General features: G+C 59.3%; 1 protein-coding gene across 2 annotated transcripts in view; it reads left to right on the top strand.

The window, feature by feature from the left end:
- Nucleotides 1-13,509, top strand: part of COL5A1 (collagen type V alpha 1 chain) — a 158,787-nt gene that overhangs the window by 78,164 nt on the left and 67,114 nt on the right. For both annotated transcript variants that reach the window (XM_079707147.1, XM_079707148.1), the window contains exons 12-19: nucleotides 4,418-4,492; nucleotides 5,355-5,447; nucleotides 6,964-7,020; nucleotides 7,866-7,919; nucleotides 8,260-8,313; nucleotides 10,709-10,762; nucleotides 12,094-12,147; nucleotides 13,342-13,395. In XM_079707147.1, coding sequence (XP_079563273.1) covers nucleotides 4,418-4,492; nucleotides 5,355-5,447; nucleotides 6,964-7,020; nucleotides 7,866-7,919; nucleotides 8,260-8,313; nucleotides 10,709-10,762; nucleotides 12,094-12,147; nucleotides 13,342-13,395 — 495 coding nt within the window. The remainder of the gene's footprint in view (nucleotides 1-4,417; nucleotides 4,493-5,354; nucleotides 5,448-6,963; nucleotides 7,021-7,865; nucleotides 7,920-8,259; nucleotides 8,314-10,708; nucleotides 10,763-12,093; nucleotides 12,148-13,341; nucleotides 13,396-13,509) is intronic.

A 13,509-nucleotide genomic window follows, 5' to 3' on the forward strand; every position in this document is an offset into this window, starting at 1 on the left:
TGCTCACCCTCTGGGCCCTGCCTAACCAGCTTGTCCAGGAACTGTCCCTGCTCACAGCTCAGCGTCCCTCTCAATGCCCAGATCTCCTGGTTGTCTGCTAATTAGCTGTGAAAGAACATTGGATGCAGAGTCAGGATCCTGCAGTGCCACTTGCTGGTAGCATGACCTCAGAATTCCTGTGTAGGAGAGGAAAAAACTTTACCCTCTTAGGTTTTGTCAGTGGGACCTGCAAATTAAACTGACCAAAGACATTAACAGGAGAAAAGGCAAATGAGTTTATTAATATTTTTAATTTTACATGAGGCTTCATGAAAAAGAAGAAAAAACCCAGAGAAGTGGTTAGACTTGGGAACTTATATACCATTTTAACAAAAAGCAATAAACTACGGAGAAGTGACTGCAAAATACATGGGGGACACTAATGGAAGATAAGGCTTGTTTCAGTAAGGTCTGTTTATGCAGACTTGTCTGAGTGCCCACCGTCTGTCTCCAGTGATAAGGGTTCCTCCCTTTGTCCTGGTACAGGTGGGGGTGGGAGTGAATTCAGGCCACCTTCACAAAGGGAAATGTGTGCCTTGCTTGCAGACTGATGAGGGGAGGGCAGGGGACTCTTCCTGCACCTGTTGATTCCCAGTTGCCTTCAGCACAAAATAATCCTTATGCCGAAGTGACATGTTTTGGGATGCTATATCCTGGTCCCCGTCACCTGCTTGGCCTCACGTGCCCTTCTGGGGACAGGACAGGCGGCTCCGCCTTCCAGTGCCCCTGTGTGCCCAGGACATCTTTAATGGGGCCATCCAATCTGGGACACCTGGTTACTCACCTGTTCCACACAGCCAGGTATCTCTGTGATGTCCTGGCCACAAGCCACAGTAACACGGGCCTTCCCTGGGTGTGTTGGGGCCAAGTCCTCTCTGTGACCTGGTCGTCCCCCGTCCGGTGCTATCAATGAGGGAGCACATGGTGGGGGGGGACCTTTTGAGCTGGGACAAGGCTGAAAGTATCGATAGAAACACCTCAGCACCTCCCTCCAGGCATGTAGGGCTTCCCAGGCTCAGAAGACCTCAGTGAGCTCCACTGGGACTTCCCGGCCCCCTCCTGCCGCAGGGCCAGCTGAGGCTCCTGGTGGGGTGGGAGCGTGCATGGTGCCAGCTTCCCCCAGGGCTCTGGCCCCGGCCGCAGGTATAGCCAATTTCAGATCTAGAGCAAGCGCTGACCCCTAAGAACTTCTCTGGCCTCTCCCAAGCTGTAATTGCACAGGAGCTGACCTGAAAAAAAAAAAAAAAGCAAACCACTGATATTGAGGATCTGAGGATTGGTGCGTGTTCCTCTCCTTTTCTGGGTCTTTCTAAGAGCAAAAGCAAAAATAGCTCAGCATAAAGACTCCCCTGGTCTTTGCAGCTCCCTCCCCGCCCCTGCTGCTTTTATTATGAGAGGCAGCTCGGCTTTGCAGCTGGTCCTGAGCCCCAGGCTCCTGGGTTCAGCCTGGGGCCTGAGTCTATAGCCACTTTCAGAGGGTCTGAGCTGTCTGTCCCCTCATCTCCGTGCCAGAGTGACACCAGGACGGCCTCAGGAAAACCCTCTGTTAGCCGTGGAAGGGGTGCCTTGTTTCTCTACCTGGTCTACGTGTGACCAGCCCTGCGGTGCCAGTGCTTTAAAACATTTCCGTTTGACCAACTTAGGCCACTGATCAGAAGACACACAAAGGCCAGGTGATTTTTCTTATTTCGCCTTGAGCCTGGAGGCTGGAGCACGCCCCATGTCTGACAGGCCGTGGACAGAGTGGGCCACATCATTAGCCTGCGTTCAGTGTCCTGAAGGTGGGAAGGCGGCTGTGATGTAGCCCCATCTTTTGGCTCAGGGGACAAAGTCTGAGTTACAGACCTCAGTGCTTGGCAAAGCTCGGCTGATGATTTTTTCAAGCCACGGTAAATACAGGTGCGGGCGAGGAGACACGGGGGACTCACATCAGATTTTAAAGTGTCAGAAGGATTCATGGGGTGGTTTTCTCCCGCGAACCTTCTCTTTCTCACAGGGTTTCCAGATTTTCCTTGTGCATCTATGCATACGCTCTTGGGAATCACTCTGGGTGTAACTGAAGCATGCCAGTGTGAGGGTGAAAATAGCTTTTGGGCCTCTGAGGTTGAATTTTCACCCTCCATGGCTTAGAAAGAGCAGGAGGAGGGTCTTTGAAAGTGGAAACAGTGGATGAGGGGCCGCCCCAGTATGCTTCCTGGTTTCCAGTGCTACACACACACACACACACACACACACACACACACGCACGCGCTCACCACGTGGACACCACATGGACGGCATCTTGTCCCTAGGAGACACGGACCCTAAGCTTTGAATTGGGGGCTTGATTTGGGATCGACTCAGCAGCAGAAAGCTCAGCTGTGAACAGCTATCAGCACTGGATTTCCAGGAGGAAATCTGGGTGGCAAAACACGTTCTGGATTTTTCTTTTTTTTTTTTTTTTGTGGTACGCCGGCCTCTCACTGTTGTGGCCTCTCCCATTGCGGAGCACAGGCTCCGGTCGCGCAGGCTCAGCGGCCACGGCTCACGGGCCCAGCCGCTCCGCGGCGGGTGGGATCCTCCAGACCAGGGCACGAACCCGTGTCCCCTGCATCGGCAGGCGGACTCTCAACCACTGCGCCACCAGGGAAGCCCTGGATTTTTCTTTTTTAAGCAAGTTTTACTTTCTGAGAATTTTTTTTTTTTCTGAAATGGCAGGCAAGGACCATTGGGCTGTATCCATTAGCAAAAAGGGGAACGGGAATCCTTTGACTCAGCAGTTCTGCTTCTGAGGACCTACCTAAGAAAGATGCCTGGGAATTCCCCGGTGGTCCAGTGGTTAGGACCCCACGCTCTCACTGCCACGAGCCCGGGTTCGATCCCTGGTCGGGGAACTAAATCCCGCATGCCGCGCAGCATGGCCAAAAAAAAATTAGAAAGAAAGGAAGATGCCTGAAGACTCATCACGGCAGCCTGTGTCCTACTGAAAACTGGAAATGACCTACACGTGCATCCGAGGGGGATGGATTAAATAAATGATGAGTCTGTGATGTGTGGCCATTAAAATGAATGAGGCCAAGCTCATAAATAGGCCACGATGTGCAGCAGAGGAAAAGGGCCAATTGCGGAACAATATGGACAAGATGATCTTGTGGAAAAGGAGGAAAACCACCTCCCTGGCCATGGACCCCTAGACTGACGGACGTGATACACATCGGGTGTTCGGTGCCTGTGCTTCTGGCCTCTCTGGGCACATACAGGGTTTTAGCCCTACTTACTTCGGGAGGAACGAGAGGGAACTTTCACTTTTCCCTTTGTGTGAATCTGTGTTATACCACGTTTCACAAGAACGGGGATCGGCCCTGGAGTAAACATAACCACTGAAGAAAAGATGGTGTTAGTTCTGGCCCAGGCAGGACACACCCTTCTGGGTCATTCCGGGATGGACCCCCCGGGTGCTTGGTCTTCTGGGCCAGGGAGTCGGTCTGTGTCTGAGCTGGGAGCATCGTGCTGTGGTGGTGTTTGCACACTCGGTTCGAGGGCTGGACCCAGCATCCCTTGCCGTGGGGCTGATGGTGGTCTCTTTCACTGAGGAGGGGGAGCTAAGCTTCATCCGTCTGCAGACAGACCTCGTCCCCCGCAAGCTGGTTGGGAGTGTGCCTGCGTTAGTGAAAAGCTGAGTGATAAAACGCTTTTTTGTCAATGAGCCGTATTATTCGTGTGACATTCACGTAAGCCTGACTTGGGCCAGAATCAATGAGAGACTCTTGTCGGCGGGGGGCGGGGGGGTGTGGGCTGCTGTTAGGATGAGCTGGAGGTAGGATGTTTGTGCAGAGGTGGGGCCTTGAAGTGCTTGAGAGCACTGGGGTCCCGTGCACTGTCCCCCCGGCGACTCCGGTCCTGCACGTCTGTCCAGACAAGTGGATGCTGTCCGTCTGGCCTCTGCTCCACCCGCAGAGCCGGGGGCGTGTGAGGAGGGGCCCCTCACTGACCACGGACCAGCTGGCCCTCTGAGCAGCCAGCGCAGGTGTCCTTGGGCTGCCCCGCCCAGGTGGGACACCTGGCAGGGACGTTCCTGGGGTTATTCCTGTGGTCGTGGAAGCCCCAGCACCTGCCCCCAACCACCTCCCGCGGTGTGGCCTCTGCCCTCCACCCCCCGCCCCCATGGCAGGCTGCAGCCTTTCTGTCCCTGATTCCTCTGGATCCGCTCAGGCCTCCCTCCGTCCTCCTCCCTGTGCTCCTCAGCCCACAGCGAAGCCCCCTCCTCTGGGCTTGGGGGCTGCACATCCCTTTCCCGGGGTCCTGCGTTTCCTGCGGGCCCTGACTCCGCCCCGTCACCTCGTCCCAGCCCAGCTTTGCCCTGTGCGCTGACCCACTCTCCTGGCCCCTCTGTCCACAGGGTCCCCCTGGACGCCCAGGCCTTCCTGGGGCTGACGGGCTGCCCGGCCCTCCTGGAACCATGCTCGTGCTGCCCGTGAGTGTCCTTACTTGGGGGCTGGGGGGTGGAGGCCGTGTGGGTGGGCTCGGGGCCCCAGGTGCGATGGGGGAGTGGGGCCCTGGGCTGTTTCTGAGGGTGGTCGATCACCGAGCCAAAGACTAGCTCCAGCCTGGGCTGACTGTCTTACAGATACAGGCTCCTTGGGGCTGTTCTGCTGACATGGCAGGGTGGACACCGGGGTCAAGGGCTCCACCTCTGCCGGCGTCCAGGGCTGGCCCCTCCGAAGGGAACGGAGTCCAGCTCTGCGGGAAGCTGTGTGGTGTCTGCTTCCATCACCACACACCTGCCCTCTCCACTCGGACCCCCGTGCCAGTCGGTCCCTCCTTGAACTTGACCTGCTTATGACTTTGCGGGTCCTCACGGAGAGCCCAGGCCGGGAGGGCGAGTGTGTAGAGGGCTGGTCTGGGCCCATGTCAGTTCCTCTGTCAGCCCGTGTACCCGGGAGGCTGGGTGCAGCTCGGGAGACCCTGCGTGGACCTGTCGCCTCCCTGCTGGGCCTCAGTGCTGGGTTTGCACTGGGCCCTGGGCTCTTCCTTTAAATAAGTCAGGGCCGTGGGGTCTCAGGTGAGATGCCGCAGGTGCCAGAAAGGGCTTCCCAGCTGCAGGGAGGCTCTCCGGGTGGCCCCAGGGCTGAAATTGGCCGGCGGGGTTGGAGCAGCTCTTTGCTAGCAGAGTCGGGTGGTGTGACCGAGACGGGGACGGGGGCTGGAAGCTGCCCATCCAGACTCTCCAAGGCTCTGCTGTTGCCAGAGAGGCCGATGGGCACCGCCTCAGCCCTGGGGTCCAGAGTGGGCACCATGTTGGTGTGCCCTTGGTGACCCCAGTCTTACACCTACAGTTCCGGTTCGGAGGGGGCGGCGATGCAGGCTCCAAAGGACCCATGGTCTCAGCCCAGGAGTCCCAAGCTCAAGCCATCCTCCAGCAGGCCCGGGTGAGTGGTGCCTGGGGCCGGGGGGCTGGGGGGACAGAGCCCGGCCCCATGGGGCTCGGAGCCCAACTTGGAGGGGAAGTGCCTCTGGCCAACTTGGGTGTGCTTGCCCAAGAGTCAGGAGCCTGCGGGGATCCAGTCATCCCTGTGCATTTGGGGGACCCGGGTGAGCACCAGGAAAGGTGGGGGAGGTTTCTTAGGGGTTCCTTGCCCACACCGAGGGTCCAGGTTCCTGGATGAGGACTTGGCTGCTAAGCCCCTCTGGCACCTGCTGACCCCGTGCGCCCAGCTTCACCCGTCTGCTGCCCTCCCCTGGGCTCTGGGGATGGAGACACCCCCCCATGTACTCCTGGAAGGGGCTCCCTGTGATGGGCTGGGCCGAGCCCGACGCCCCGGGGAGAGAGCACGTGGGCCCCAAAGCCCCTCGCTCAGCCTGGGGGTCCCGAGGAGCACTTGCCCCATTACTGCTCTGCTCTTGGCAAACGAGCTGATTAGTGAATTTTGTTTTTAATTGACGAGGCTCCCGGTTGCTGACTGCCTGTGATAAGAGCAAATGCCACCCGGTGGGGTGGGTGACCCTTCAGTGGAGTGCCCGTAATGGGGCATTGCAATAAGTTGCTAAGTAGTCCCTTGTTTGGCAACATTTATGTAGCTCTGGCGCAGCAGATAGATGCCAATGATCAGAACGTGTGGATGATGAATTACAGGGCGGCGGGTACTGAGTCACTGCTATGGAACAAATTGCCGGGTGATATAATCAGCGGGTAACAAACCCCGTCACCTGCCACCGGATTTATTGACAGGCCGGCCTGGCTGGCCTTTGAATATGTGTGTGTTTTGACTGAAGTCAAGTGGGCGATGGGCTCCCGAGAAGATTTTATAACACAAAATCTTCCAAAATTAAAATGGCATCATGCAGGGGAAACAGTCTCAGAGTGGCGTGGAGGAAGCCATTTAAGAAAGCAGGTTGAACTGTGTGGTGGCAGCTGGGAGGCGTGGAGCCACCTGGACAGGTATCTAGGTGGGGCCCTGGGTGGCCAAGGCTGCCTGGCTGCCTCTTCTGGGCATGACTTCGTTCACCCTAGGAGGGCTCCCCGATACCTCCCCGGTCGCTGGAAGTGCCTCCTGTGGAACCCTAACCCAGCCCGGAAGCGGGGCTGCTCTTCAAGCTTACTCTGCGGGGTGCAGGGCTGAGGGCAGGCCCTGCCTGTGCGAGGCCGGCTGGGGAGAAGGAAGCAGTCAGCAAGAGGCTCTGAGCGCCCACGTGGGTGGAGCGCCCATCCCCAAAGCGGGGAGTGGGCACCCAGCTGGTTCCCACCCCACCTCTGCCGCTCCGTTTGTGGGTGTCGCCGGGAGCCCAGAGGATCGGAAAAAGTGGGTCTGGGTGTCCATGTGACCTCCTCCCCCAGAGGCTCCTGTCCTTGGCCTCTGATATCGGCCCCCCTTCCCACCTGGGACGTCTCACCTGTCGGTACAGGTAAACCAGCCATTTCTCAGTGTGTCCCGTTTTCCCTTGCAGCTGGCGTTGAGGGGGCCGGCTGGCCCGATGGGTCTTACTGGGAGACCCGGCCCCATGGTAAGTAATCATGGGGGAGCCTGGGGGAGCCTGGTGGGGGTGGGGTGCCTTCCCTTCCCCCCCACCAGCCCATCAGGCTCCCAGCTTATCCAGGTCAGAGCACACTTTACATCACTGGGACCTTGGGGCAGGAGGGGCCTCGGCAGGTGGGGCCTGTGGTGCCCTGGGGGTGGGAAGCCCTCCCACTTGCACCGGCTACGACTTTACCTCGTGACCCCGGCGGCTCCAAGCCTCTTTCTTTTGAGGCTGCCATCCCTCTTTTTAGTCGAGACCACCTCAGTGTGGGGCAGACCCCAATTCCAGCCCCCTGCCCGGCCCCTGCTGCACGAGCCTCAGGCAGCCAGGCACTCTCGGGGCAGTGAAGGGGGCCCCTGGGGGTGTGCGTGGCCCTTGAAGCTTGCAAGGAACCAGAGGATTGAAGCGCACGGTGCCCCCATCCCCATTCCCCATGTGGGGTGGGCTTGGCCCCTGGCCCCAGGTCTGCGTCGGTGCCCTCCCAGCATCTGGGGATCTTGCCCTGCCATGGGTGAGGATGTCCACACACGGCCCTGGGCTACGGTCTGTGACAGACCGTGGTCAGATCCATCCTGGAGAGAAGCGAGCTTGTTCTGAGCTCGTGGCCCTCGTGCGCGCCACTGTCCAGGATTTCCCTCAGACCTGGGAAGAGATGCAAACAAGGAAAAGTTACTGCTTGTCCCTCGGGTTCTGTCCAAGGCAGCCGGCCGGGCTCTGTGGGAGCCCTGCCCACGGGCCAGTCCTATGTCCCTTCTGCTTCCCGGCCCTTCCCCAGTCACCCCTACAGCCTGTACCTGCCGGGCATCCCCTAACCAGACGTGTCTCCCCAGGGCCCTCCCGGGAGCGGAGGTCTGAAGGGCGAGCCGGGAGACATGGGGCCTCAGGTACGTACCCCCCTCACCTTCCTCCGTCTGAAGGGGCGCCCCCCGGAAGGCGGTGCCCCCGATGCTGCATTTCGTCAAGGAAGTAGCGGGAGTTGCCATCACCCGATGCAAAGCTGGATGCAGAACAGCAGTGGTGTCTGCAGCAGGGGACCGAGCTGGCTGTTCTCGGTCCCTGCCCTCACTCAGGGCAGTGGGTCCTGCACCCTGTCCTGCTGTTGCCCACGTGCTGGCAGCTGGGACAGTAGCCATGGGCCAGGTGGACGAGCATGGCGACCAGGCTTTGCTTTTTCCCTCTGAAAAACAGACACGCTACTGACCTTTGTCCTCTGATTCCCGACAGGGTCCCCGGGGTTTGCAGGGCCCACCTGGCCCATCAGGAAAGCCTGGAAGAAGGGTGAGTCGTTCTCAGCGACGGCGGCTGGGCCATGGATGGGGCGGGAATCTGCGGTGCGTTTGCCCCGATCATGCTGCGTCTTGCCGGCTAGGCTTGGCCCAGCTGCTCCCAGCCCTTCAGAGGGCGTGTCTGTGTCCAAGGCTGGGTGGGTCCCGTTCCATGGGGGCAGCGAGCTCCCCCGCCCCTGCCCCCAGCCTGTGTCCCGAGCATGTGAACGTAGTTTAACAAACATGTTCAATTAAAGCAATTTCCCAGGCGCTTTGGGAGCAAGTATGGAAAAGACAAAATGATCAGTGGTCCTTTTTCTGGGGGCAGCTTCATTTCTCCAGAAATGGCTTTGGTTTGGGGGAAATGGCCGGCCGGCTGCTCGGGCCCCCTGCACCTTACCTGTGCTCCTAGACTCCTGGATTCTCTGTTTGGGTTTTAATTTTAGTGGATGGAACTGCTTTGCTTCCATACGACCGTGGCTACTGACAGAGAACGTGCATTTATAACTTAATATAAATTAATGAACACCATCCAGGCGAGCTCGGGAAATCCTAATTAACCCACATCAGACTCTAACCAGTGGATCTTTTCATCGAGTGAATCTTTCTACTGAATGAAAATATTACTCGTTCTTGTGTTGTATTTATACCTAGATGAACCCCTGCAAGGAATGGTGGGTGGCCACTGAGCTGCCAGTTCCTGCTTTAGCTGCAAAGTATACAAGGCAAAAATGAATAATTCCTTAGTGGTTACAGGGCCTCTGTCCCGGGAGTTAATTGTAGTGACAAGGCGAGTGATGGAGTGATCGGCATTCAGGCACGGCTGTCTCATGCTGGCCCCTCAAGGCTGCAGGTTCACAGATCGTGGAGGGGACCCAGACACGAGGCAGAGGGGTGCACGGATGATTCTAAAAGGGCCACTGATGCCAGAATTCAGTGGTTCTTGGTAGACAGTGAGGTGATTTATCTTGGATCTGGTTCTGAAAAGCATTTCATTTCTTTGAGGGTCTTTTGTATCTCTGTAAACACTTATTGTCAAGTTTCAGTGGAAACGGTTTCTCGGTCAGGGCGAGGTGAAAACTGAAAAGGGAAAGATGCCAGCGATGGTTCGTAGGGTGACTCGTGGCAGAGACCACTGGCATCGGGGCCGTGGATACGCATGTGCTGGAGGAATGAGGCTGGAGAGGAGGGGACGGCGGGAGGGGCTCAAGGCCGCGTGGCGGGCTGTCCCTTTAGTTCTTTGTGCAGCGCGGAGCCTGTCAGAGTGAGAGAAGCATCCGGCCGTTTGTCCGCAGTGTCTTGCAGTGAAATCCTGTCAACTCTTCTGACAAATTCCTCTTGATTTCTGGAAGCGTTTGGAAATTTGAGGAGAGGCTCCCGGTCGGCCCCTCTGTGCACGGCGTCGTGTCTGAGTTCCGCCTGGAGCTGCATTGCTCGGGTGCATGTTCCGAGATGGCGTTTCATCCCTGGCGGTTCCTTGTAACCTTTCACCTGGGATGCGCAGGCCGCTTCCTGGTGGTCCCCCCAGACCCTCGCCGCTTTCGTGCTGCCCTCCCTGTCCTGGTTGTGCTGTGAGGTCTTTCTGCCTGTCGGCGTAGCCCCAGTGCCCCTGGTGAGGCCTCTTGGATCAGGCACGTGTGGCCTGGAGAGGAGGTGCTGTTGATCCAGGCCAGGACTTTACGCTCAGCTGCCTGACGTTCCTTCTCAGCGAGTGGACATCTGCCTTGGTCCCCGCCCCCATCTAGGTGGCCTCACGCCTGGCAGGCTCTCCTGGGGGACTGCGGCCTTTATTGGGGACCCTGGTAGTTCTAGGCCCTGTCCTCCAGCCCCAGGTGGAGACCGTGGGCCTGCTGCCCTGGCTGGAAGGAATGGCCGTGGGAGTGTCCCCCGGGCATGGAGGGTCGAGCTCACAGTCCAGACCCTGCCTGGGGGCGGCTGCATGGCCTTTGAGAACCAGCCCACCCCTCTGAGCCTCACTTTCCTCCCCTTCCATCGCACTAACCAGATGCTTTCTCTCGCCCTGTGGCTCTCTGGGCTTTTCCTTGATGTCAGCTGGTGGACAGGACATGTGCAGATGTCAGGGGCGGGCTCTCTCCTGGGTTGTGAAGCGGGTCCCATGGACCCACACGGCCCCTCGGTCGCCCCCCGTCACACTGTCTCGTGCATACCACGTCCGCACCAACACAGAGGGGCAAGCGCATTAGCCCCGCCCCAAGGTTCAGGATGGCGAGGCTCGGAAAGACCAGAACCTGCGTACGGCAGCCGGGGCTCCGGACTGGGGTCCTCTGGGCCAGCCTGCCTCCCGGGGCTGTGGAAACCCCTGCTTGACGTCACAGGAAGCCTCCGCTCAGAGGTCTCGGTAAGCCGGCCACTCCTTGGTACTGACAGTTTGCCCCGCTCCGTTCCAGGGGCGAGCTGGCAGCGACGGAGCAAGAGGGATGCCTGGACAGACTGGCCCCAAGGTAGGTGCTGCTCCCGCCTCCTGGTGCCCGGTCCTCGGTCAGCATCACCACGGCATCAGCACGTGCTTATGTGACGGATGTGGTTATGACGACACGTGGTGACTCGGACATCTGCTCTCATCCGGGGGTGGGACCTGGGGGGTTGGAAGGTTCAGTTTGGATCAGCTCCTCTGGCACGTTGACGCAAAGGCAGGGGTTGGTGGGGAGAATTTCATGGGTCTCTCACAAGTCCGCGGGGCAGGAAGTCCTCTTGCCTAGATTTGGGGTGTCTGAGCTCTTCGGAGTTGCAGGGAGCGAGGAGACTGCGCGTGGGTGACCGTGGAGCTGAGGCGTGTGCGTGTGCCCCGGGGGCGGCCGCTGGAGCCCAGGGAAGCCCCACCCCTCCCGGCTGCGGAGGTTCACTGCGCCCATCCCTCTGTCCCCGAATCTGGGATGAAACTCCCGCTGTTCTTGGTCCACGCTTCCTTCTCGGTTCTGGAAGCGTTTGTCCAAACCTGTACAAGGTGCTGGAGGAAGTGCTGACTTCCTCCAGCGAGGGGCCCACAGTGGGGACAGCAGCTGTTCTCAGGGGTCCCCAAACCCACCCCGGGGCACTGTACCTGCTCCCCCAGTAACTGGCGTGGATCGGCCCTCAGGTGATCCTGTGGGTGCTGAGCGAACGAGCGGCCCTGGTTTTCAGGGACGTGCGGTGACAGAGGAGAAGATTCCTGAATCTGTCCCGGTAGATTATGGTCTTCTTTCAACAACAAAAGTATTCAAGCCTGAGCTAGCCTTCTCTTGACTTCAATCCCACATGGCTTGCAACACCCATGAGGCGGGGGAGCTGGACTCCAGGAGGCCACCTGGGTGGCAGACGGAGGGCTGGCTGGGGAGCTGGGGTGCCCAAGGGTGGGCGGAGCTGGGCCATCCGGCAGATGGGTAGGCGCACCTGCTGTGTGCGGGGGGCACTCTGAGCCCCGAGGGTGTTGTGATAAGAGACACAGGCAGACAGCAGGTGCGCACACACTCACACACACACACACACACACACACCGCGACTTTGCAGCCATCACCCCAAACACTGAGGTCTCAGGACCCTCCAGGCCGCTGTCTGTGGCTCTGGGACAGAAGTCATCTCTCTGTTTGCAGCCTTTGTTGGTGTTTTGGGGAAAAGCGTTGGGAATATGGACCCAAGGCTGTGGAATGTGTGATGGGGTGGCGGCCAGGGGCCCCACCACAGGGTCCTGGGGCCCCAGGTGCACAGGCGCTGCGTAGACTGTGGCCCGAGGCGGGCGGGGCGGCCACGTGGGGCCACGTGGCGCGGGCTGAGCTGCCCTCTCTCCTCCCCGCAGGGTGACCGCGGCTTTGATGGCCTGGCTGGGCTGCCGGGAGAGAAGGGCCACCGGGTGAGTGTTTCCTCTCTGGGAGCTGCTGGGGGAGGTGCTGTCGGGAGGCTCTTCTGGGCAGCCTTAGGCTTCCTGGGGGGCTGGGCACTCGATTCCAAAGTGGTCGCTGATGAGCCTCATGGGGCTGTGGCAGTGGACTTGGACGTGGGCGTGACATCCCTGGGGATGGAAGGTCAGCCCAAGGAGAGCCGATTTCGCACCCGCAGCTGTTGGCGAAAGAGCCAGTGGCCCCCTCGAGGGGATGTGGCAGGGAACGTGGAGCTCCCGTGGGAAACCCACTCTGTTAAGGGGCACTCCATACCTTCAGGAAGCCCAGCGGCTGCCCTTTTGGGACCCGAGGACCCTTCTCACCATTAAAGGGGCGACTCCGGGAGGTGGGCTGGTCCCACGTGACTGCCTGTGGATGGGGGTCGGGGTGCACGCTGCAGCTGGGGGCCCGCCTGTCATCTCGCCCGGTCCCACGTGTCCCCATGAGATGCTTTTTGCAGCCCTTACCTGCTTTCTTTGATGTAGATGATGCCTCTTTCATGTTTTGGCATATCCTGGGCATGCAGGCACACGCATGTGTGCACGTGAACACACATGCACACACACACATGCTGTTGATTTTGTCATAAGGGTCACCCATCATGTCTCTGCCGCCCTGAGAAGTGGCTCTTGCGCCTTAGCCAAAACTGCTTCGCCCACGTTCTCCGACACTCATGGGGAAACCGGAGGGAAGGGTCAGTCTGTGGGACTGACGGATGAGCACGTATTGAGCACCGATGGTGTGCAAGGCCTGAAGCTGCAGGGGTATCAGGTGGACCAGCGCTGACCCTCACAGTCCAGAGTGGTGGCCCTTTCAGGGGGCGGTGCGGGGCTGGGGTGTGCCCCTACTTCACACGGAGAGGACAGTAGGGTGCAGCTCAGACCCTGCCTCGGTGTCCTGGGGTGCCCACCGGTGCTGGGTGCCGGTCCAGCCAACCCTCCTCCAGGACACCGAGTCCCGGGGTGAGTGTCCTGCCAGCCAGCTTTGCAGCCCGTCACGCCAGGAGGCCCTGTCTCCAAAGGGGTCCTCTGTGACTCTGGGAAAGTCTTGGGAGGGGGTTGGGATTTTCAGTCTCAGAAGCAGAGAAAGACGAAATGGGGGGCTTGAGACGGCCGTGCGTGCGTGTCTGCCCGCCTGCCTAACGCTGACCCTGCTTGGCTCCCCAGGGCGACCCTGGTCCGTCCGGCCCTCCGGGAACTCCAGGGGAAGACGGAGAAAGGGTACGTATCCTGCTGTGAGGGGGCCACACCTGCTGCCTGTCTCCTCGGTGAAAACTGCACAAGATGCTGGCAGCAGTGATCAGCACCTGCATCGGGGGGGAGGGGAGTGGATGG

The sequence above is a fragment of the Hyperoodon ampullatus genome, assembly GCF_949752795.1.
Source record: "Hyperoodon ampullatus genome assembly, chromosome: 6".
Taxonomy (NCBI): Eukaryota; Metazoa; Chordata; class Mammalia; order Artiodactyla; family Ziphiidae; genus Hyperoodon; species Hyperoodon ampullatus.